The sequence below is a fragment of the Harpegnathos saltator genome, unplaced genomic scaffold (assembly GCF_003227715.2).
Source record: "Harpegnathos saltator strain DR-91 unplaced genomic scaffold, Hsal_v8.6 scaffold255, whole genome shotgun sequence".
Lineage (NCBI taxonomy): Eukaryota > Metazoa > Arthropoda > Insecta > Hymenoptera > Formicidae > Harpegnathos > Harpegnathos saltator.
This window is the reverse complement of record NW_020230045.1, coordinates 1,741,140-1,766,750: the sequence shown is the minus strand read 5'-3', so window position 1 is coordinate 1,766,750 and position 25,611 is coordinate 1,741,140. Positions and strand designations below refer to the sequence as shown.

General features: G+C 45.8%; 1 protein-coding gene across 7 annotated transcripts in view; it reads left to right on the top strand.

Moving 5' to 3' along the window:
• The window catches only part of Shal (potassium voltage-gated channel protein Shal), a 129,970-nt gene that overhangs the window by 31,923 nt on the left and 72,436 nt on the right, over positions 1-25,611 (top strand). For all 7 annotated transcript variants that reach the window (XR_003112968.1, XM_025299259.1, XM_025299254.1 and 4 more), the window contains exons 2-3: positions 3,357-3,519; positions 23,542-23,727. Coding sequence is in view for 6 of the 7 variants with exons in the window: in XM_025299259.1 (XP_025155044.1) it covers positions 3,357-3,519; positions 23,542-23,727 (349 nt within the window). In the remaining variant the exon portion in view is untranslated. The remainder of the gene's footprint in view (positions 1-3,356; positions 3,520-23,541; positions 23,728-25,611) is intronic.

The window sequence follows — 25,611 nt, the reverse complement described above, 5'->3', positions numbered from 1 at the left end:
TAGATCGATAGGTAATTGATACGGAAGGTTATTATTTGTTAAATAAATAACAGGTGCGCGAAAGAGGAGCGGGAGGAGATAAATCGATAACACGCGGCGGCGGCGGCGGATCACGTGCGCGAAATACGAGCGTACGAGCATCAGGTGAGAACTCGGCAAGACGAGTTTTCATGGTCGCTGTAAAAGTCCGTGGGAAACGTAAATCAGGGTCGAGGAGTGGGCCCGAGGGGCCGTAGGGCGCTGGAAAATTATTGCCAGCCGGGAAAACCGAGCTCAGGCGAAAGTTCGCGTGACCCGCAATTCCGGTTCGACTTTCACTCTTTTTTCTACTTCCGTTGGAAGAGCATCGACCGTGTAGGCGTCGAAACAGAAATAAAAGATGAAAAGCTTAAAGAACGGTTCGTAAGTTATGACGCTCAGCGAGAGAAGAGGGCTTGAAACTTAATAATTCAGAGTAAACGTGTAGTTCGTGTAATTATTCGTGTACAAATTGCATTGTACGGTTGCACTTAATTAAAGCGATGCTACCGGTAAAGATTGCGCGTTTCAATTTGAATTCTGATATTGACGTTCGAGAACCTGAAACACAACGTCGATGTTTATCAGCGTTACATTTTTCTACCGTCGAAAATAACGGTAGAAACGTTTTTACGGTTAACGGAAACGTGATTCGTTTCTTCTAAAAATAAACCATTTCAATTTGTCGATACAGATATTTGGTTTTCATTGTTAGTGTTGTTGCATTTTCACTATTCGATTTTTCTGCAATCCATTGCGTCAATTTTTGCGATTCTTCGTAAAAGGTAAAATATACACTAACGTCTATTTTAAAATTTCAAAATTCTGTATTTACAGAATTTTCTAATTAGGAATTGTAAGAATGACAGACTTTAATCTGAAAATTTACAAATTTCCTAAGATCGCCGAGTCTCTCAAATTTCCGTGCATTCATTAAAGTAAGTGGATTTTATAATTTGTTCGTTTTTAAAAATATTCTAAAATTAAAGTTGAAGTAAGATGTCGTGCGGAAAGAATTGTTGTTACCTATTTCAAGATTGCTATAAATCTTTCACATCTCCAAGTTGAGCCAACCAGTCTGTTCCATTGTGGGATTGTGCTTTAGGTTTATACGTTCCCCTCTTCCAATTACTCCAGACATAATAAATGGCAGATTTTGCGATAATATCGCGTAGGATATTGAGTGATCGATCGCTTCTGTCGGGAACATTTTTTTCCCGGCCTCACATCACGTCGTTTGCAGAATAGAGCCGCCTTTTTGCCTCCCTTCATGCGTCTCGGCCCGAAATTGCGTGCGGTCCGAGAAATTCGCTGGAAAAAGGAACGATCTGTTGCTGTCGAGTGCGATCCATTACACTTCATTTTATCCCCGTCTCCATCTAAGGCCTTTTCCCTTTCACGTGCGTCCGGCTTCTTTTGATCTCCCGAGTGAGGCATGTCGGCAGAATAAACGATCGCCATTGTGTGCGGTATAACGTTGTTTCTGATCCCAGGTAATATTTCTTTTTTTTCGTACGAATTTTCGTGGAGAATGTCACAAGTACAGGCTGACGCCACATCTTTCTTCACCTGAAATTTTTACATCATCAAACAATATCTCTCATGATCTCACACGCGAACATGTCTGAAGCACTGACGACAATTCAATTTTGTACACGCGATAATTGGACACCAAAAAATTATTACATCCTCGGATGTTGATCGCGATTTTCTTTAAAAGCGTCATTTCCTCGCCAATTTCTCCCCCTCGCCGTATTCATTTCTCGACACTTGTCTTATCGCGTCGGTCGCAAGTGCGGGTTTCATCTCGCTCGAACGGCGGATAGAAGGACGTCACGAATAAACTCGACGGAAAGTTCTGACGTGCGCGACGAATTGCAAAATACGTAAGTGCGGAAAGATGATAAAGACCTTTTCCAAAAGTGTCAGTGTCGGAGATATTTTGTTTGTGAAAAATTTTCCGGCGCGACAGGATTCGATGTTGCTCATCAGCCGAGGACCAAATTCGCGACGAGTATTTTAAACCGCTTATGCATTTCAGGATATGTTGCAATCAGACTGACTCGCTGCGGAAAATCGCCTGAGTGAGACTTTTCACGAGAATCATATATCCGAAAGAATATATCCGTCGATGCTTGTTAAAAAAGTAATATGCAGCTTAGAATTACTTTGCCGAGTAAATATAGACGAATTCCCGCCTCATAATTTTGGAACTTACAAATTTCATCACGTTCGACTTCTAAATCCGTCGGCTTTTAGAACCGTTTAATTCTTCTGTCGTCTTGGAAATCTGACGAGATCGAATCTCTAATTTCAATTAATAAATAAAGAAAATGCGACACTTATTAATGCGGAAATTTAGGCATTCAGACGACAAAACGGGGCTAATTGCATCACGCACGTGCGGCCGCCGCAATTTTAGCGGAGCGCGAACATTCAAGAGTGCATTGCGAGTTCGTCACACACGAGGGCAAGTTAAACCGGACTCGTGCGTATTTGTTCGGCACGGCGTGTGTTTGCACTGTACGATACGCGGTAAATATGTAAAGGGCATGGACTCTGCGGGGCAACCTTGCGGGAAACGGTCGGCAGCTAACATTGCGAACGCGCGGGGTCGCAGCCGCGGAAAAGTTTTACGGGGCGGACGTTCGCACGACTGAGAAACGAGGACGGACGTTACCTTTCGCGGCTGAATTCTTCAAGCGCGCTATGAATTATCCACGTTGCCGGCCGTTTTTCTGCCACCCGCGACCGAGCGACCTCCCGCGGGCGATAACGTCGGGAATGTATAATTCCGTCATGCCTTCTGAACATTTGACCGGGTCGTCCGTCTAAGCCACCGTCCCGTCGCCAACAATGTTCATAACAATGCAAATGACTTTCTGTTGCGCCGAGAGCGTACCTTTCGCTCGGAGCTGCATGTATTATGCGATAACCCGAAATAAATGAGCTCCCACGAGTTTGGAGGTCTTGAAGGTGCAAAATGTAGAGAATTATAGAATATGTAATTCCCGGATTGGCGTGAATTCCGAGCTCCGGGCATTCTCGCAGCGGTGAGGTTTGGAATTTTGAATTTATAGTGTAATAGCTGTGATATACAATTCTCCCTCTCTCTCTCTCTCTCTCTCTCTTCCGGTCGAAGTTGGAGATCCTCAAATAGCAGCTTTCATTAGTTCGGCCACTCTTACGAGATACGTACGATCCTCGCAGGCCTTGATCAAAACGCGAATGCGAGTATCGATATTTGATTTTTGACGAAATGTTACGATATATTACATCAAAAGCAAGTTGTGTGCGGAACAGCTGCGTTAAAAGTGATTTCTTCTTGTCTGTTTCAGATACGGTGACATGGTTCCGAAAACGATCGCGGGAAAAATCGTGGGGGGTGTATGCTCCTTGAGCGGTGTCCTAGTGATCGCTTTACCGGTACCTGTTATCGTCAGTAATTTCAGCAGAATATATCATCAAAACCAACGTGCCGACAAACGGAAGGCGCAGAGGGTGAGTGCAATTTCTTTCATACCTCTTTTATAATAGATATATTAGAGTTGTATGAAAAATTATGGTAGAGTTACATCAGAAATATTACCAATGCATTAAATTGGGATGGGGGAGGGGAGGATTTAAAATAAAATATGAGCGGAATATGGGGTCGCTTTGACGAGGGAAAAAATGGGGTTGCGTCCCCCACATGCATTTAAGATTCAGAAAGTACTTCAGTACTTATGATATATCGTCGACGTTATTATCCTCTCGCAAAAAAGGTTACTTCGCTACCGACATCCTTTCGCACGACTCTTTAATTAGTTCGTAATTGATTGTGAGAGCTTAATATAGATTTGTTTATATCCCTTCTTCCTCCCTGCGCGCGCGCATATATAATTCCCAAGGCGTCTTCTTTTAGAGCATTTTCTACCATTTTTCCGCGTCGGGCGTATCAGAGGTAAGCGTATCGAAGAGGTCATTTATCATTTTCTCATTATTTAGCTAGCCTATATTTTGCACACGAACGATACGTGTACTTTGTAGTATCATAGTTTCACGTATGACGTCTCTGTCTCTCTCTCTCTCTCTCTCTCTCTTTCGCGCGCGCGTCTAGTGAAACGCCGCCGCCTGTTTCTCGCGTGAAACGGAGCGTATCTACAAATAGCCGCGCGTCATTATTCGCACCACCGGGTGTACACGTTATTCCATCACAATGTGCATCGATACTTCTCTAGATGCTGTCTTCGGACTAGAAAACTCGTCTGGCCGACTCAAGGTCATTCAGTCGCGTACGAAGTCGCGAGCGAAGCAAAGCGACACAAGAAGCTCCCCTCCCGTTGTTTTCGCCTTTCGCGTGACTGTTGCTATAATAAGAATCACGACGTACTATAAATAAAAAATACGGTCTATTATGAGGCGCGCGCCAAAATAATGCCGGCACGCGACGACATTTGCGCGCGTGTGCGCCGTTTCATCGGGATAATTTTTCAAACTCGCGCCGTTACAATCAATTTATCTCGTTGTTATTGATAAAAATCAGGTAAATATGCACATTAGGTCAACCCCCTCAAAAGTTTATGACCTTGATGTATGTTGTTAAGGACATGTTCCTGAGTATTATGCAAAAAGTTGCAGCCGTCATTGTTTATTAAAAAGTTATTAACAAAAAAGTTTGGTATATACGTAAGTTGCAAGTGCGTTTAGCACGGCGCGCTACGCGCGCCCCACCCCCACTCCCCACCACACCCCCGCTCCACCCCCATCTCACCTGCCTCTCTTCACCTCCTTCCCTTCATTGTTTGTTTTCAATCACTTTCGAGTAAATATCGGGGAGTGGGGATGGGGCGCGCGAAGCGCGCCGTGCTAAACGCACTTGCAACTTACGTATATACCAAACTTTTTTTGTTAATAACGTTTTAATAAACAGTGACCGCCGGCTGAAACCTTGCAGCATCACTCAGAGTGATGATCTACATAACATACAACTAAAATTTTTGAGATCGGGAGATGGTCCCCATAGGTAAATATTTACCCTTAACAATATATACATGGTGTCGGAAAATTTTCTATTTTTCAGATTCCTTTTGTTAGGAACTTTTTAATAAACAATGAGCGACAGCTGCAACTTTTTGCATAACACTCAGGAACATGTTCTTAACAACATATATCAAGGTCATGAACTTTTGAGGGGATTGACCTAACGTGCATATTTACCCATCAGCCATATATAAACAAAAGAGAAAGCATCGGATATATTAGGTCGTGAAAAAATGCAACATACGCATGAGTCGTCTTTTACACTAGTAGCACTATCAGGGGTGATGTGCGGCGGGTGGAGCATATAAATTCCACAGCCGACATTCCCGAAGGTGAGGAACTCTCTTGTGTCGCCATTTTCGTATCCCCCCGATATCGACGTTCAGAAGATATTTCTTCCATTATAGGGAGGAAGTGGCGGTCCCAGTCGGGTCGCAGTTGATGACACGTTACTTCGTTTCGCATCGTCGTTCCCAGAAGTCGGACGATTTATTCTCACTCGTGTGGTAGCTTCGTCCCCGTGGCACACTTACGAGCATTTAACCGAGTATTTCACCGGCGTCCCGGCTAATGTCATTGGGAGAAGAAAACGTCGCTTCTCTCATTGAGAGAGAGAGAGAAAGAGAGAGAGAGAGAGAGAGAGAGAGAGAGTGTGTGTGTGTGTGTGTGTGCGCGCGCGTGTGTTACGACACCTTCTTTCCGACTTTTCACACGCGAAATCATTTTAGCGAAATGTAACATTGTGCCGCACGTCGGAACTCGTCGCGATGGTTCCGAAACGAGCAAAGGCTGACCTGTCACTTTTTTATAACAGCCGATATATTTGACATCGCTCTATCTATTTTCCGCCTGTATATTGTACGAAAATTGCACGAAAAGGAATTTAATTTCACACTCGAGATCATTTTAACGCGATGTTGTGTTATATAATTGCAATACGAGTCGAATCAGATACGGTAAATTCTAGCAGCACTAGGAAATTACCTCCTGTTGCGCTTTACGCACGATTAATCAATGGGATTTTAATTATGAACGTCGCAAGCGGGTAAAGCGATGGATACATCATAGGCAATTCCGAAAAATTTGAAAAAGAATAAAATTACGCAATTTTTTTGCGAAAATTATGTATCTCATTTATATATTATTTGGCCAGAGACAAAAAAAAACGAAAAATTCGAAAACATTTGAATTTTCTACGGTGAATTCGCACTGCATTATTGTATTATAAGATGTGTTGTGTCGTGACGATAAACATCGAGTCACCCAATTCGACGTTCCTGACCTTCTCATCGCGCGCGCGCGCGCGTGAATATGTTACCAAAGTTTTTAGAAATTTCTTTATTGTACCACGAGCGAACGAGGACGAGCATCCTCGATCACTGGTTTCGCTTCCGTGACACGATTACCATTTTTAGCATCGACATTTCGACAGTGCATCGATCGATCCGTAAAAAGAATTCCAGCCGAATTTGTTTCACACCAGGATACCAGGGAACAGGTAGGGAGGGAAAGAAGAAAAAAGAAAAACGAGCCGAAACCATCACTTCGGTGAATATGTTCTCGCGAGACGCTGCGTCTACCGTTCGTATCCTCTCACGCGGAATATCATCCGCACGGTGCGATATTTTTACGGGAACGCTTGCGGGCGAACGTGCGAGTGAGATTTATTCCGAAAGGCGGTAGCGATCTTTTAAATCTCCTCTGCGCGGACGGACGATTTATTCCCGCGCGTGTAAACTTACGCGTCTACTTTACTCGTGCCGGCACACTTGCGACGATTTAGGCGAGCAACATCGATGACTTGACCGGATCGATCTTGCGGAGAAGAGAGGAAGAAAGAATGAGAGAAAGATGCGGAGGGGTGGAAGGAGGGGGGGGGGAGAGAAAAAACGAGAGAGACATAATCGGCCGAAAATGGAAGTCAGCTGCGCGCTCTTAAATCTCTCCTACCCGCCATTTTCGCGAGAATGCACGTGTGTTTCAAGTAAAAAGGATTTACGTCGCGATTATAAATCGGCGGGCGTAATTTATTCCTTCCAACGAAATTGCATCGTGTTGCGAGCGAGAGATTTTCGGGGAGTAACTTTCTGAGAATTAAAAAGTTAATCCTGTAGTGATTCCGCTCGGAGGTAGAAGGACGCGTTTCCCGAATCCTCGAGAATGTAATTTCTCTGAAAAAGTCGCAGACACCGGCGCGCGGGGCGAATGTCGTATCCTCCTCCTCAAGGATAACGCGTATCCCGGGGCTGAGTCGCGGCTACGTCGCGAATAAAATGGCTTGGTATTGGCGCGCTTTTTCTATTCTTGATTTATTTCTTAAAATATCGATGCCGCCGTTCGGAGTTGTTCTGGAATTTTTCGATTTGCCCCTCATGAAGAATCGCGAAGGGTCGCGGGTCGCACGGCTTCGCGAAGGCCGGCTCGCCGATGCCGCGCGGATCTGCATTGCAGATGCAGCCGCATCTACATATGCATGGACACGTTTGTTCTGATTCCCGCTCTCGGATAGCGACGTATTTTTCGTCAGCGGCGGGCTTCTTTCCTGCTCCCGGTCGACGTTTGAACTTTTGTGGCGGGAGTCTCATGACGCTTTTCGGACGCCGCGCCGATGTCGTGCGACGAAGCCCGACACCGACGTCCATCATAGTAGAACCTGAAGCGTCATGTAGATATACAGAGATGGACAGATAAATAGATAGCTAGACATGTAGATAGGCAGCTACATGGATAAATGGGCAGATAAATACAGAATATTCCAGAGTTAATGAAAGATACCTTAGAAACGTAATCTTCGTGAAAGGTGCAGACTTTCCCTTACTGAGCGCAATCAAAGATCCAATTAAGCAAATATTTTATCTCGAGGATGAAGGACCCTGTGCGAATTATTTCCCGATCTCGGAATTCGTTGGTTTATGGACCTGTAATGATTCCGAAATCGGTTCCTCTGTTTCCTCTTCGAAAGAGAGAGAGAGAGAGAGGGAGAGGGAGAGGGAGAGGGAGAGGGAGAGGGAGAGGGAGAGAGAGAGAGAGAGAGAGAGAGAGAGAGAGAGAGAGAGAGAGAGAGAGAGAGAGAGAGAGAGAGAGAGAGAGAGAGAGAGATGAAAGTGGAATCCCCTGAATCTTTTATATTCATTTTCAACATGTGTATATTTTGTCACGCTCGAGGGATGAATGTCCTCGCGAGTTTCACTCGTAGGGTTAATTAGAGCGAAAAGCGATTACGACGTTCCTTTGTGGCTTCTTAAGGATCAGGAAGGACGAGGAAACGGGCGACTATTCAGTGAATCTCGGCCGCCACTCCCCCAATTTCCGCGATTCACGCCGATTCGATTCGAGCCGCATCACAATTGTTCATTACGTATTCCCCGCGCCCTGCGATTTCTCCGGCTTGCGCGATCCCTCGCCACGTATGAAATAGCGCGGTGATGAGCCGAAGGTGGCGATTGGTAATGAGCCAAATCGTGCTCGAGAGCCTTGGCTGAAAATTCAGTTTCAGCAAGGCGGAACATGTGAATCTGAGGTAATAAAGGTAGTCATACGATGAACGCACGAATAATCGTCTTGAACGATCGAGCGAGCGGGCAAATACGCTCGCCCGCTCGGATCATCTGCGTCGAATATTGGCGACTTGTGAAAAACGGCCATTGTCCGTGAAAAAACGCGCGCGCGCGATCTTCCGCGATAATCGCGCGCGTCATCATCCACCCACTGCGGGCTTAACGCGAAGTTCGATTCAGCGCGTTCAGTGCCATTCACCGTTACTATCGGCCCGCATATTACGCGCCTGGCGATCGAACGTGGACTGCCGTAATGGCCATGTGATTTACGGGCGCCCATGGCCGTCATCGATACACCTACATTGTCAGGTAAACGCCACTGTGAACTTTGCATCTGCATTTAATGTCACGTCCGGCGTTAACGGGCAAACAGCGCGGGGGGTGGGGACAGGGCGAATCGATTTTCCGCCTTGGCCGTCTTCACGTCGAGCAAACAGCGACATGAATCTCCGTTTAACGTCGGCTATCTTACCGTCCGTTGCATCGATTCTCCTTGCTGTGTTTGTCCGGTCAGAGCAGTACGTATATCGCGCTATATTCGCGTGACAATAACAGCAGCATTTTTTCCCAGCGGGCCGAGCTAAGGGCGGCGGCGATGGAGACGCCGCCGGCCGCGGCGGTGCTGACAGAGGCGGCGCGGCGTGACGACCTCTCTTCGCCAGTCCGACGAAATTTTTAGATTTACGAGTCGTAAAGTCGCCCGCCGGGGGATTTATTTTGACGACTAAGTGTTTTACGGTTATAGCGAGCGCGCCGCGAGATTCGTTCGATCGGAGAGACTAAGCGGATCGACGACAGTAACGCGCATAAACGTTACGCGCCGCTGTTGAAACGCAATTTTTCCACCGGCGTCGAACACCGCGGATGATTCTTTTTTCCTTTTTTCCTTTGAAGCTCCGCAGTTATTTTTCTCCCCTTTGGAGTTTTGCAAATATCCGATAACTCATGATATTTATTTTATCTTTGGTATGTGTGCAGCTGTTCTTCTCGCAAGTCGCTCGTTTCACTTGCGGAGTTCTAATAAGTTTGATTTCACGACATTTTCGCGTTGATTTATGTTTTCGAATTTATGGAACTTATTGGTCGAATAAATTTGCCAGGGAATTATGAAAACAAGCAGATAGTTGCGTTTATTCGACGATACCGGATTAAAGGTTCACCCGAGTTCAGCAGATCGATTGAATATATATTTGTGCTGCATGATTTATAATAATTATTGAACTCGATAAAGTTGTTTGAGCTGCTGAATGGATGAACGCTTTAATTTTTGTCTTGTCGCGCATAGTCGAAAAATTTGTCTACTTTGTAAAATGTATAAAGTCCCCTTTGAATGAGCCAACTTGTAAGGGTGGTTCAGAAGTTTCTTCTCTCCCTCTTTTCCTCCTTTTTAATAAAACTCGAGTAGAGTTTTACATATCGATGAAAATTATGAAGGGAGGAAATTCCCGCCGTGGAAGAAACATTTTTACAATCCATCCGCATTAGCGTGACTTAGGGATTAAGTCGCGAGGTAATATAACGAAGTCTAACGTAATGAAGTCGACCGGGCTCCGTCGGAAGTCGAAGTTTGTTTCAATGGCAAAAAGCTCACAATGAAACAGCTTAGTTACATAACTGCACTTTCTCAAACGTTCGTTTTTCTTCAGTCCCACTTAACTTCGGAGGTGTTAAGTTGATTTCGACAGCTGATGCAACAGGAAAAACCGTGGAAACTCGTAAAGCGTATTTCAACTTCCAACGAGTGAATTTCAACAAGACCCCCGGCAAGCCGGTTAGCGGGGGAACTTTGCAAATTATCTCAGCGTGAATAATGAGCGGCTTAAAGGCGCCGTAAACCGAATTGTGCGGGTCCTACCATATGTCGCTTCGCCGCATCGATTCTTGCACCCGTCTGTACGTTCTTTCTCTTCGCCGCGAAACTGCGTGAATAAATCCCATTTGGCTGATTCCTTTAGCATAATCTTGCAATGGCTGTCTCCTCCTTGTGTTTAAAATCGTAACACGTCCGCAATTACATTGACTTTCCGCCCCGTTTAATCGGCGAAACGGTCTCTTCCCTACGGTTATCAGCGTCCCTACGTTTTATCGGTTTTATCGTTTAGTCGTATTTTCGGTATTTGCATATTTACTCTTCTTACTTTTTCCCTCTGATTCCCGCGTACGTGAAACTTGTGCGAATCAGCAGTGCTCTCATTGGCGAACGCGCGGGGTTAATCGCCCATTCGCAAGCGATGTACACAGCAGCGCGGATATCTCTGTTATTCCTCGTTAAATTTCTTTCTTTTCCCTCGGAACGACCATCGACTCACCGCACCGCGTTTTTTCGCCTCTGGGCGACAGACGTGAGACTAGAAACGAGACCGCGGAAGGAAAACGGGAACGTGTGGCATCAGGCGTGCCAAGGGTCCGTTCCAGGAATAGACGAGGGGATGAAGGAGGCTCACGAAAGTCCGCTCGACGAAGCGCAGTCGGCAAAGCGAGAATCATTAGCGGCGACGACGTTGGCATCAATTCTTCTTTCTTCTTTTTTTCTCTCCTGTCTCTTTTTTAAACCATAATTCAGCGGTGAGACGAAACGCTCGCGAATAACTCGGATATTATCGGGGATAATGAAATAACGCTTTCCGATCTCGAAGAACTTTTTAATCGCGCGCAATTATAAAAATTCCGTGCAATTATAACATTTTTGCGGAGAGTGCGTCATTTTCTTTTTCTCGCTACGCCGGTTTCTCTGATACGCTACGTGTGCGGACGTGACCGCGCGGAGGTTACCGTATCCTTTTAAATTGGGATATACGGGAGCGAGTCGGGGCGCGTGAAAATTATTTTATCTCGCGCGGCAAATGCGTCAAATCTCGTTGAAGCGAAGGAAAAGAAGATCTATCGAATTTACTCATCGCCGGCGCGGCAAAATTTGCGACGATGTGCGCCGTCTAACTCTCCTACGACTTTCCTCCATTCGATTCGCTCGTGATGCGATAAGCAGAAACAATAATCGTGTAGTCGACCGTAAGTAGCTCAAAGTAGTGACCGGCTCTCGGACTACGTTCTTATTTTTCTCGAAGAGCGAGACTCTTCCTCGATCGCCGGAATTTTCTTCCGAATCGTTCTCGCGACTCGCGATCAAATCGTTGACGTCATCGGCCGGCTGTCGGAGTTTATCGCGCTGCTTCTTTTTCTTGTTAAACAAACAGCCGCGTGCGGCTGCAGCGGCTGCAGTGGTAGTATCAGCATCAGCAGAGTCCATCAGCGCGCTCGCGGTTATTCTTAACGCCGCAAACAGTCCCGAACGGTCCGGCCGCGTGGGCGCGTTAATCAAAATTGCCTCGTCGGATCACTCACCGGCGAGAGAAATCCCCGAGAGAAAATCCGGGGCTCCCGAGATTTTTTCCTGATTTTCTCCGCGCGCTTAAGACGAGGATTTGCGAGGAGTGCGCTTTCAGCCAAGGCTGCAGAGATTATTGCGAACGTTGTCGCGTCCCTGGAAAATCCGATATTAATTTTCTTTTTTTGCGAACGGTGATGGGGCTGAAAATAGTGACGACGACGACAATGCCGACGACAGCGACTATTATGCGGCGCGTTCACAATTCTCACAAACAGGCGGACGAAGCGAAGCAAAGCCGGAGGATATCGATGGAGGATATGTGGAGAAGCGATTCGCGATCGTCGAATAATAACGCTGCGATTCGCCGCGCGAGACCGGGGCCGTTTGATCACGTATAAAGTCACATTCGTCTAACTTCGCCCACTTATCGTCGTCATGAGGATACACGGGGAAGCGCTTCTTGGTAGCGCGAGTGAGTCAACGGGCAATCTCCATTAACGCGCCTACGCGTAGCCCATGCTAACATGTGGGCGTTTCTAGGCATGTTAATGACGATCCGCGGGCTCCCAGAATAAAATTGCCGCACTGTAATCCTTCGATCTCCTCCGCGTGTGCACTTACCAAATACGTCCGCTTCTAAAATTAACCTTCTTTCCGAAAGTCGTTTCCGGGAGCTGGAGAGATGACAGATCCTTCGCACCGATCTGATATTATCATATTTTATCTTGATATTATTATTATATTACATATGTTATCATACTACCGAAATACTTCAATATATTATTTCAATAACATTATCATATCGGAGAGATGTATATACTCGTATTTGCACGCAATTTTAATATTATTACGTATTATTATTATTATTCAGTATTATCATCATTATAAATATATTATACATGTGTATTGTTATATTATTGAAACACAAGGGGACGGTATATTTCAAACGCATTATCATACCGAAATGCGCGGAAAGATTTATTAGTATTTGCAGGTCGTGCAGCGCACACAGCACCGGCGAGCGCGAAAAAGCTAGCGTCGCGTTTTCCTCGTGTTAATATGATATATCAGAGGAACGGGCGTTTCGTGGAGTATCGTGAAATAATCACTTCATGTCGAATGAGCACGTCGAATGAGAGAAAATTCCGGGATCAAAAAGCCCGCGGCGCCTCGCGACGATCCCCCTCGACGCGACCAATAATATAAATGCGTCGACTAGCCATTCGCTGGGGTGGGTTAATTATAAGCGGTGGTCTCCGAAACGAGGCAAGCTACGGAAGAAATTCGAGGCGTGCGCTTCCAGTCGGCGCGGGCTGTGAATTATCGGGAAGCTTCCGCGATGTCGCGGCTCTAATTAATTACGAATGTCGCATACGTAAGCGGTAATTAGAACGCACTGCGGATATTAGAGCGCACGTGCGGTGATCACCGGAAACCGGGCAGACGGAACCGACGGATGTGTCGCGAAACGCGATGTAAATAACTGACCTTAATTTTTCGACGCGCCGGATGTGTGACTAGAAGTTTTAATGGGCGAGTGCCTTGTTGCTCCCCGCTTACCCCTCCCTCGAAGAGTATCTCTGATGAATCACAGCGAGTGGTATGAATTGGCTCATTGAGAAATCGAGCAATCCGATGGATTCTCTGAAACTTCATCAACAAATACCAATAATTTTATTTTTTTATTGCGTTTTTGAATAAAGTAAAAACGCAGTGCCTATTTTTTCATCTGTGAGACTTATATTCGTTTTTTTTTCTTTTTCTTTGATTGTTCGCCCGGCCCCCCTTTTTCTTTTCCTTTTCTAAAGAATGTCGTCGATCTGTTGTTGTGCTTTGAAGAAAAGCACACAATTGTAATAAAAATATTGAATTTATTCTTGCTTCTAATACCTAACCATTCATATCGTACGAGATGTGAGTATTGCATATGAAAATTCGAAATGGGCATTCGGAGTGTTGACAACAAAACAATAACGATCACAGTGAGGTCAATGGTGGGGAAAACGATGTGTTTACGTTTCGAAGATAGAGACGCGGGTCATAAAAACGATGTCGCGATAAAGGTAGGCAGTTAGTCACTGTTGGACGCCCGAAAGAGACGTGCCATCGCCACTCGTGCGGAAAGTTGGTGAGTGTTAATCAAATCATTGTTTTCTAATGTTCATCGGCTGAGATCGAGCATTGTTCCCTTACACAATTAGTTAATTTCTCTTAATTCCAAATACCGGTGTCGTCGTGCGTTTCTCCTTCGACGCCGGTCCGATTCAGATGTTTTCTTGGTCGCCAAACCGGGCTCGTCGTGCGTTTTCCGGGGGCGGGGGAGGGGGGGGGGGCGGCATGACCTAAGTGATCAGAGCCAGCGGCTGAGAGGGACATCTCGTGTGCTTGCCTTTGATGTCTATTGTACCTCTTGGTGCTGGATGGTGAGCTTTAGGCAGGGATACGTTGGTGATTTCCTCGTGCGCTTTCCCTTGGAGATCTCCAACTGCCCGCCAGCGGTTCGAGTGTGCGCGTACCCAGTCGGACCGCCATTTTTAATCAATTATCTCATGAGATAATTACGCGAAAGCCTGATTCGCGAAGGTGTTCTGGCACTCGGTGCGTCTCCGTATCCCGCTCGACCGCCACCGACGAGCGTCTGAATTATATTATCGTTAGGCTGTCTCTTGTTTTTTTGTGTTTACTACCTCGAACTGCTCGTCTATTCATTCGGCTCTTAGTGTGTATGCATAGGCAAGTAAACAAAAGAAGAAAGGTCATAGGGACATATAGGGACTCGTTCCCATGTTGTTTATACATCCTATACGTTACTCTTACACATCTGAATGAACCAGATGATCACTCAATTTCAAGATATATCTTGTACCATTAATGAATCTCAGCGAGTGGAATTAATCCACGTGCTCAGAAGTAAACGAAAGAATCGTTTGATACGTTGTTAATTGCCGCTATGAAATTTCCGAGATTTCTCGTTACATTTGTCGACATAAAAATAACGACAAGAATGCACTTTGTATACTGAGAGCGGAAGATTGAAGCGGAAATGCGTTTGCATTATGAATGTAGTTGGCAATCCTCAACGCTTGTTTATATTATGCAACGGTTATGCTGATTAATTAATACGATATAATTTACACGGTTTGCTCGCAAATCACATTTCAAGCGCGCGCGCGCGTTGCGTAACAATAGAATTCCGCGTTCGACGATACGAGAGACGTGATATGTTGACGTAGAAAATTACACGATTAATTTCAGGCAAATGAAGACGATTTATTCTCGCACTGGAATCGACGGAAACACAATTTTTCTTGACTCGCGCGTACGATCACGACGATACAACAAGCCAAGCTTTATCTCTTGCATTTGTCACCATGAGAATTCCACTCGCGGGATACGCGCGTTCATCGGCGACTTGATGATTGCGCGACTCTAATCGCGCAAAATTAAGCGCAAAATTAAAGACCGTTCCATCGGTGGCAGTTGTGTTTTCGTCGCGTTTATTCTCAATATTAATGGTCTAAATGACTTGCAATTAGTCGAGCGTGACACGCGCCGAATAATCACGCAGCCGTCGCAGCGACGCGTAACGTTAATTAATTAATGGCGCGCAATTGGCGCGCGTTCCCGCGCTGAATCGGCCTCGCGATCGAGCATGTTCCCTCTAATCGAATTCGGAGCGATACGCGCCGCGTCTCGGTACCAGGTGCGACCGGTTCGTTGAACGAAATTCTTATATTTTCTCGGCGATATCGCTGATAACGTCTCTTCTTCTCCTACCTCTATCTTCTCTCTGCAGCTGCCAATGGCGAAATTACGGCTGCGCATATTCGCCGTGAGACGGCACCGAGACGCGACGGCAATGTTTTTATTTCCTGCCGATAGATATTCCTCCCCCCCTTTCTCTTTCTCTCGCTCTCTCTCTCTCTCTCTCTCTCTCTCTTTCTTGGTCTCTCCATGAAGCGAGACAGTATTTTCGTGCGAGGATATTTTCAGCGTACGACGACGGCGCCTCGAGGAAATTTCATAGGAATTTTCCGCGCTGCATTGGAATCAATTGGACTGGAAATAGCGGCAAGGGGGGAGGGGAGGAGGAGGGGGCAAACGGATGCGTGTGAGACGCGACGTGGCGTATAAACTGCTCGGTACTTGGGATATTTTCTAAGACGTCGCGGTGTCTTATTCATATTAATACAAGATGGTGGGCAATAAAATATTATTTCCACGCTTCTCTTGCCCTCTATCTATCTATCTATCTATCTATCTATCTAACTACCTATCTATCTATTTGTTTCTTTCTCGTTAACTTTATCGTCGTTATCGTTTTCGTGACTGGGAATAAAGTTCAGCGCTATCACGCAGTGTAATAAAATATATCATGCTTATCTTGGCATAATTTTATCTCGCGTTTTCTCCACTTCCTTAACTTCTTTTCAATTCCGCTCCATCGTGCATAGCAAATAGCTTCTGGCACTCTCCTTCCGCTCAGCTTTATTTCGCTATTAATCGCGCCCAAGTTGTTGCAGCCCGTTGGCGTTATCACGAGAGAGTGTCGGTTGCGGGGAAACGATCGCATCCCTCCGTATTTCGTACCTCGGCGAAATTTCATCTTCTACTCTTTTTCTGTTTTCTCGCTGCCGGCATGAAATCGCGCGAAGATACTACCATTCAGTCAGCGACGTTGTCGGCATAAATTCCGGCGGTTAGCGGCTCCTTGACAGGAATTTCCGAATTCGTTCGGATAATGAAGCGACGTGAACACACGCGGATACACGCGATGGCCCTCGCGTGGCATCCGACGATTAATTCCGGCTGCGCGGGCGGGCGGACGATAAGAAAAGAGTATAACGCGATCGGTAACGATCGCGAGCTTTCGCCCGCCGCTTATCCGCCTAAGTTAATTAGGCGAGCGCCACGAAATAACGCGGGTCACGGACGAAAGGAGGGGCCGGGCCGAAGTTTTCGCGGTATTTTTTCTTCTTCTTCTTCTTTCTTCCTCCTCCTTTTTCTTCTTTTTAAGAAAAAGCCTGCTCACGCTCGCAATGTGCGACGCAAGACCTACTTTCTCGCGGGCTTTCCTGCAAGTCTGAAGTGGTCTTGAGAATTGCGTTTTTTCTTCCCCTCCCGCTGAGAGAAAGAGACGCGGTCGTGCACCGCTTTGAGATTTTGCCGGTAGAGAGAGAGAGAGAGGGAGAGAGAGAGAGAGAGAGAGACAGAGAGAGAGAGAGAGAGAGAGAGAGAGACAGAGAGAGAGAGAGAGAGAGAGAGAGAGAGAGAGAGAGAGAGAGAGAGAGAGAGAGAATTCGGCGGGCCTCGATGGGTACGTCGCAAATCCCACGAACGGAATTCTGCCAAGCGCGAAAACTGTACTCGACGTTTGCGCAGATACCCGGAAATTTTCACGGGCTCGCCAACTCGACCCGCTTTTTGCGGCGACGCGAAATCCGCGGCTCTCTCGTCAGCCCACCCGGCGCGTCTTCGTTTTCCGGGCTGCCCGCGGAATGCAATCCCCGAAACCGCACTCTCGGGTGTCATCATCGAGTGTCGCTCCCTCTTCCCGATTGCCCTGATGCACGCTTTTAATTCGATGGTTATCGATAGGTTTCAGAGGACTTGATTCGCCGGGATTGCCCGGACACGCGAGAGGCGTGCGGTATCGTTGATGCTATCACGGGCTTTCCAGCGACGCAGTTTTCCAGTAATCGCGCGGTGTGCGTTTCTTCCTTTCTGTTTCCTTTCTCTCGGTTTTTTTTTTTCGCAAATCGCGCGCTGTGTGTTTGAACAGGTTGCGGGTCGCGAATGCATCGGCGGCATTGTTATTGTCGGCGCTTTTGTTTCGCGCACGCGTCTCTATTTAGCGACTAGCCGCGCTACAGAACGTTCGATTGTGCCCGCCTTGGGCTGCGAAACCGCGAGCTGCGAGTCGTAGATACGCTTCAACTGAACTTCTACTTTCTCCCGTTCGGCAGGGCGATACTACGCGACGGCAGGTTGAATGCATTCCGCGAATCTATGTAACTTCCGGCGGTGACGCTGTCAGTCGTTGATAACCCTTCCGCACGCTCGCGGAATGTAAAAGACTCGTCGGAAAGGCGCGTTTACAACGTCACAACGATAAGGAAATTAGGCGGCTCCCCGTAACGTTTGTCTCCAGGAGAAGTAGTTCTTTCGGCCGCGAGATGCGAGAAAGAGAGAGAGAGAGAGAGAGAAAGAGAAAGAGAGAGAGAGAGAGAGAGAGAGAGAGAGAGAGAGGGAGGGAAGGAGGGAGGAGGAGGAGAGAGAGAGAATTTCTTTGGAGAATTACTTTGCCCATTTTGTAACTTTTTTATATCGGATATACTTCTAATTCACCTTTGAGTGAAGATCATCCGTTAAGACAGATTTTACATGCGCGGAATGTAATATCTTGAAAATCATATTTTCATCTGTCGTATCTTACCGTCGTACACTAGGAAAAAAATTTAGTATCTCTAACAAAACTGTTTAGTTGAGGCATTTTTTAATAGCAACCAAATATCTTGTTTTATATAACAAAATATTTAGTTGTCTCAACTAAATATATTTTTCTGCTTTGTTCTCTGGACCGGATGATTTTGTTCTTAGACTTCATAAAAATTAAGCATTTTAGTTATTTTATTCGTAAAAATTACATAATAACGAAATATTATTTTACATAAACTAAAATAATGCCCAATGGACACTATTTTGTCTTTCTGTGCACTAAAATTTAGATTTTATATATTAAGAAAAAATTATAGTATTTTTAACAAAATTCATATAGTTCAAGCCTTTTGGTTGCTACAACAAAAGTATTATGTTATACGAACAAACCGTAATCAAACAAGATATTTGTTTACAGGAACTAAACAGTTTTGTTGGGCATATTTTAACCAAATTATTTTGTTGTTGCAACAAAATTTTGATTCATGCAACAATATATTTTTCCTAGTGTATCTTGACGTTCTAGCACGTTTAAGCACTTTTGACTTTTTAGTATTTCTACCGTTACGTTTTTTGTGTTTACGATGCGAGAATCCACAGACGACGACTGTGGAGTTTAGGCAGCACTGCCGATTATTATCGTCACAGTGCGTCAACATCCGTACACGAAATACGAAGCCTGTTTTAATTAATGCGTATCAGTGTGACGCGTACCGTCACGCAATGACGGTAAAAACTGCGGGAAGTGGTGTGCAAATTGGTCGATGATGATTATTAAGCGATTAAGCGAATTTATCGCTCAGTCTATGACACAACGTTTGTCTGACTTAACACACGTCGTTAGTCATCAGTTGCGACGAACAAGCGTTTCGACGTCCATACAGACGCACATTCTATTTGCGAGCGGTCCGTATTTAGTTACGCCACGAAAATTCAGCGGGTCAATTAACCCTAATTAACCCCTCAAATTGGAACTCCACCAAATTCGGTTTGATTTTCTCGTGGAAGGGCGACATAACATTGATTGCGTAAAAATAAATTGGGAGCGTGCTTTAGCATGCGTGTAAATTTCAATCGCGTGCGTAGTAAATGTAGCCGTGCAAGGATTTACGATCCGCTTGCTCGGTATTCAACTCTCATATCCGCGAAGCTGTTTTCGTCCCGACACGTTTGTCGAACGGGACTATTTCAAGTCGATCTCCGACGAAATTTCCGGGGTGTCGCGAGACGCGACAAGCTTTTCGGCGCATCCAGCGTGCGAATGTGCAACGATACCGAATGTCACGCGCGATAATAAGTGTGCCCAAGAGCCTGGGCTGAAATATTCCGAAGTCACGGTAGATGAGCGCGAATGCCAGGTCGGGACGCATCGAGACGCGGGATGCATTCAATGAACCCGAAATACGCTCTGCTTCGCGGTGTCGCGCTTCGTCGCACGTGAAACAACGTCGCCATGAATATCCGCGCTGTCGTTCCCGCCGCTCGATCTCTCGCGCTTTACGGCGTTTTCATTGCGGCACCATAAAGCCGCGTTCAATCACAGCTTGGTGACGATTCGGTGTCGCGCGTCAGGTCGCGTTGCTCTCTCTCTCTCTCTCTCTCTCTCTCTCTCTCTCTCTCTCTCTCTCTCTCTCTCTCTCTCTCTTTCCCCCCTCTCTTCCTCCTTCTCTCTCTCTCTCTCTCCCCCCTTCTCTCTCTCTCTCTCTCTCTCTCTCTCTCTCTCTCGACTATCAACGGTCGTCACGTCAGCGTCGTTTATCGTTCTATCGTCGCCTTCATCTTCGTCGTCGTCGTTGTCGTCATCGCCGTTATCGTGACGTGACAGCAAAGCGCGTCAGTTAAGTCGCGGTTGGTGCATCCGAGGACAGCTTCTTGACACTTTGCAGACGCCCCCCGATCTGCAAAGGCGTAAACATCCGTGAGCGTCCGCGAGCGAATGCACGCTGTGGAAAACCGCGGCCGTCTGGCCGTCGGTATTGCACCGCGTGAAAATATACCGAGACGTGCGTAAATCCACCGACGGGCTCCTGCTTTGCGGGACGACCTTGAAGCCTTTTCGCATCTTCGCGCTTATCGCGAGTTTACGATAAGCGGAGAGGCAGAGAGAGAGGCAGAGAGAGAGAGAGAGAGAGAGAGAGAGAGAGAGAGAGAGAGAGAGAGAGAGAGAGAGAGAGAGAGAGAGAGGGGGTGGAGGAGAGTTTCCGACTCGCAATTTCAAGTACGGATTTAATAGCGCTGAAGACGATTATCCAAAGTTTCCGGATTTGGACGCGAGTGTAACGCGTTAGACGGATCGCTAAGTCCGCACAATCGTCTTTCGAGATCATGCGACGGTACATAGCGCTAAATGCGCGATTATAAAACGTGGATACTCGTGCTCCACTGACCTACTTTAGACTTTGGGTACTTTAGGCATTTTTATGAATTTGGCTAAGGCACAATAAGTCTTTTAGGCTGCGCTGTGTGCACTGCAGACCATCTTACGGATTAATTAATAATAATTATATTATTATAATTTGGGTTATTGCAAATAGAGGGCCAATGTCAACATTTTCGGTTGGGTTTCGCGTCGATTGTTCGCGCATTTAACATAAGATTAACGAATGCGTGAGATGTCATGAAAAATAGTATTATATATAAATGTAAAATATGTCATAATAAAACTCTCTGAAGCTACGAAATAAGAGACGCTAATATATTTATTCGAAACGTCGTTCTTACTCGTGAAAAAATTCCGAAAAAATTGTTCAACTGCGCATTCGTTGAAAACTCGCCGTGTACATGCGAGGGAAAGAATGAGCTTTTAGCTCTGCGTTGGAAATAACTTCTGTTTGCAAAAATAATCCGAGGTTGATGGGGTAAATCTCTCTCTCTCTTTCTCTCTCTCTCTCTCTCTCTCTCTCTCTCTCTCTCGGGCAGAGAAGGGGCTTAAGCCCTCGTGTGTCCATATTTTTATCGAGTGAATTCTTCGACTCTACGCGCAACTAGCCCTCTACCCCGCCCGCTCCTCCGTTTTACTCTCGCAAAAATAGAATAGCGATAGAAACGCCTAGCCCTTTCAGTCTCTAATCAGCTGATTGATAGTAACTATCGATATCGATGTCCACCAAAAATATATACGTCGGCGTGTTCGGAGATCCTCGCGGGAACTCCGCCTCGAGTATCATGGTCTTAGCTCGTTACCGCTCTCAAAGAGATCACACGCGGCGGATTCGAGATGCGGGTATTGAATTGACGCTTATTGCCGTCTACCGCAATTTCCGCAATTGCATAGCGGCGAGTTGCGAAAGTTACAAAATTAGCGCGGTCGATACGCGACCGCTCGGACTTTGCCGTTAATCCTCGGTTGCGGCCGGAAAAGAGTCGGTCGGGAGTTTATTCGCGATGTAATATTCACGCAAAAACCGCAGAAATTCCGATATCATTTTGCAACGCGCAAATTTCGGCTGTAATAGCGGCGCTCGGAAAAAATTATTTAACATTCACTTTGCATTTTGCGTCATTGTGACGTTCGCCTTTTTTTTTTTCAACAGCGAATTTTTCTACGTCCCGATAATTACGGTACATGGAATTGACGTGATTGAAATCGATAAATTATAACGAAATGTGACCGCCTTGTTAGAATTAAGCGGCGCAAGCCGAGACAATTACTCGCGTTCGCGGCTTACGTGCAGATTTCTTGCAGCATAAAATAGCGCGATAGTTGTCGCAAGTCGACCGTTAAAACGGAATATTAGACACGTGGTTGTGTGAGGCATCGATAAGGTTGCGTAAGGTCGTTTATTTATAAAGACTCTTGGAAAAATACAGGATAGATGGAGCCGTGTTTATTTATAGTCTTTCACTTACCCGATATTATAAATAAATAATTAGAATTGTTTTAACTGTTTGCATAATTATATTCACCGCGTCTTGAGATGATAGAAACTTTGTGGATTTGGCATTTTCATGATTTCACTCTGTTGCAAATGAGAAGACATAAATACGAAGGAAATGGTTGTATTTTGAAATTGTTTATTTAAAATTTGTAGAAAATAAGACTTGATATCTTATTTTATTTGCAATACATTTTTCATTATATTATGCCACGGATAAAATACGCTACTCTTTAATTAGGTAACAAAACAATGGCTAAGTAATAAAACAAGTTTTTTTGAAACTTTCACGGTATTTGAGAGAGAGAGAGAGAGAGAGATTTTGTTGAAACAAGTTTAACTTGCTCCAATTTCTTACGAATAAGCAAACATTGGGTTAGAAAGCAAATACGGAATTTTGTCATTAAATACGTCGGAGTTATTATTTTCTGACTCTTGTCTATTATCGTTTCCTTTTGTTTTCGCCAGAATGCAAAAATCACAATTTATCGACGATATCATCGACGATGGTCGAACTTTTCGATAATTCTACGACACACGTAATTTATCGGTTCGTGAATAGTAGATCGCGAAACGAAGAGCTGGCAAGTGTCGCGATTTAGTTAAGAGAAAATGAAAATGTCGAAAATCGTCGAAGGTAAACCACCTTGAAAGGGCGTCTTTTCACCGGCAGGAATTTACGTGGAATATTTACGGCTAGTGAAATTTGGCCATTTGTCAACCGAAGGCTTCCCCGCGCGGCATAAAATGGAGATTTAAGGAGGCACGATGAAGTCTAGGCGCCGTGTATCACCGTGCCGAGACAAAAGTTTATTTCGGCCTTAGCGGGAATTTATCCCCGGTGAATATCGAAAGAAACATCCGACGCATACTTAATCGTGAAATAATACGATTGTTTATTTATTCGTTCGTTCGCTCGTTTCTCACAACGCGATGAATTTTCCTCGCTCCAGCCGTTGCTCTCCTGCGATTAAAGTTGCCACGTAAAGTTATCACCTTTGTCACTCGGAACGAACATCGACGAGTGATATTAATAATAGCAAAGTTTTTTTCAACAAATTATTCGAATTTGGCCAACCTGCATTTTCGTCGTCGCGTTGAAACTCGATTACGTTTCAATCTTTGTTATTTATCTTCATCTCAGCCGTTTCTGTCTTAGAGAGAGTGGTTCTCCTCAGACGTCAATAAAAGTTGAGAAGAAACTTCCGTCTGTTCTCAATTTTGTCCTCGGACTTTTATCAATAAAAGGAAAAAAAATATGTACAGGAATATAACGCGAATTTCCATCTTCTTTGTGTTGCAGAAAGCCAGATTGGCGCGTATCAGAATCGCGAAGGCGTCGAGCGGCGCCGCCTTCGTGAGCAAAAAGAAGGCAGCGGAGGCGCGTATAGCCGCTCAGCAGAGCGGACTGCAGCTGGAGGACTACAAGGAGGAGGATATCTTCGAGCTGCAGCATCATCACCTACTTCGCTGCTTGGAGAAGACTACGGTGAGTAGTCCCCTGAGGCATTTTCCGCATCCTGTGACGGCATGCCGCTCCCCTGTTTCTCCTGTCGTGTAGGAATTCTAACGCTTTTCGGCCCCTGCTGCTCTAAACCCCTTCAAATCCCGACGATAAATTTACTTTCACGCACCGAGGGTTGAACCTCCTTTAATATCTCGCCTTGATGAAACGTAAAACCTGGATAATGTCCTGCCTTTCTTTATCTCCGTCGGGCGGACTTTTCAGATTTGGAGGACCTAACGTTACGTGACGTGAACTGCGCTAAGAAACAGGACATTGACTTCGAAATTTAGATGAAGGAAATGTACCTCTCAGAGCGCGTCTGAGTCAATCTGTCAGGCGGTTAGGTGGTATCTTCTACGGTGAAATCCACCATCTTTTTCTCCGTATTTCGAGGTATAAGTCGGGACTTTCCGATGAAATTGTCGAATGGAGAAACTTTCTTTAACTTAAGAAATTAAAAATACTCGTGAATTTCGCTCGAGTACAAACGGACGGTAAAGTCCCATTTCCCGATCAACATTTCCCACGGTTTTTGCAACGTTAGAGTTTTAACGTGAACGTAGTTAGTCGAAGTGTCTGTCGCAGTGCCGTGCAAGAAAAGTAACGAAACGAGAAGGAAAACGCTCTTCTCTCAGAATACCGCAAAGAACATCATTGCACCGCCATTGCACAGGTTTTTGCGAAATCCCTCGCGCAAAGCCTCGTTCGGCTCGCGGCGACGGCGGCGGCGGCGGCGGAGGCGGCGGCGGATTAATCAACGAAACGGTAATTAATTATTCACGAGGACGCGCGGCCCGTCCTTTCGTCTTCGCGGAAGACGACAGACTCGCGACAAAAAACTCGCGGTTCTCTATTTCTCTCTTTTTCTTTCGAGCGTCCGTCATTAATCCAGCGACGTCGAGCGACAAAGCGACTGCATCGTCGCGAATGCACAGCGTTGGCGCTTTCGCTTCTCCGTGCGGCGTGAATTCAATGGGTTAGTCCGCTTCTCTCGAAAATCCGACAGTCTGTTTCGTGGATATCGCGCGCGAGTACCGGAGCAATTTGAATAAACCCTCCCCGTGCTCTCTCGTCTAATTTTAGCCCGGGCGAGAGGGTTGTCGCGCGCGCGTGGGGTACGGCCGCGCTGTCGAGTCCAAACACCGGGCGTCCTAACCAAGCCCTCGTGCACGTTTACGTAGCCGTTGTGCTATACAAGCGCGCAATTCCGAGCGGGGGATGTCACAAAAGTCGCGAACCACCCTCCGAACGGGGGTTGTACACAGGTATGGGGATTCGAGCGGGGCGATATGTCGAAATAAGTGGTATCAGCAACGAACGGATATAAAACGATTTATACAGTAAAGAGAGAAAGAGAGAGAGAGGAGAGAGCAGAGAGACAGAAAGACAGAGAGACAGAGAGACAGAGAGACAGAGAGAGACAGAGAGAGAGAGAGAGAGACAGAGAGACAGAGAGACAGAGAGACAGAGAGACAGAGAGACAGAGAGACATAGAGAGAGAGACAGAGAGAGAGAGAGAGAGAGAGAGAGAGAGAGAGGGGGGGGGGGGTAAAGTTACGAAATGGGAGTTACGACGCCCCGAATCGCGCGTGCTCAGTTTCATCGTTGTCGTTGAAAAATAGGTAAATCTGGAATATATGCGAGTATGGCTTGCATAATTCGGCTTTCGTACAATATACACCGAACATCTCGTGTATTTCAGTCCGTTCCTACAAAGCAGCGGAATAAGATGGGAATCGCAAGAGTTAATTAAATTTTATTTTGTAGTCGCGATAGTCGGAATGCAAATGTGATAAGGGACGCGAGATATTTCTCTCGCAAAGTCGCGTAGAACGAATGTTAAAACAGCCAGATACACTTCCCGGG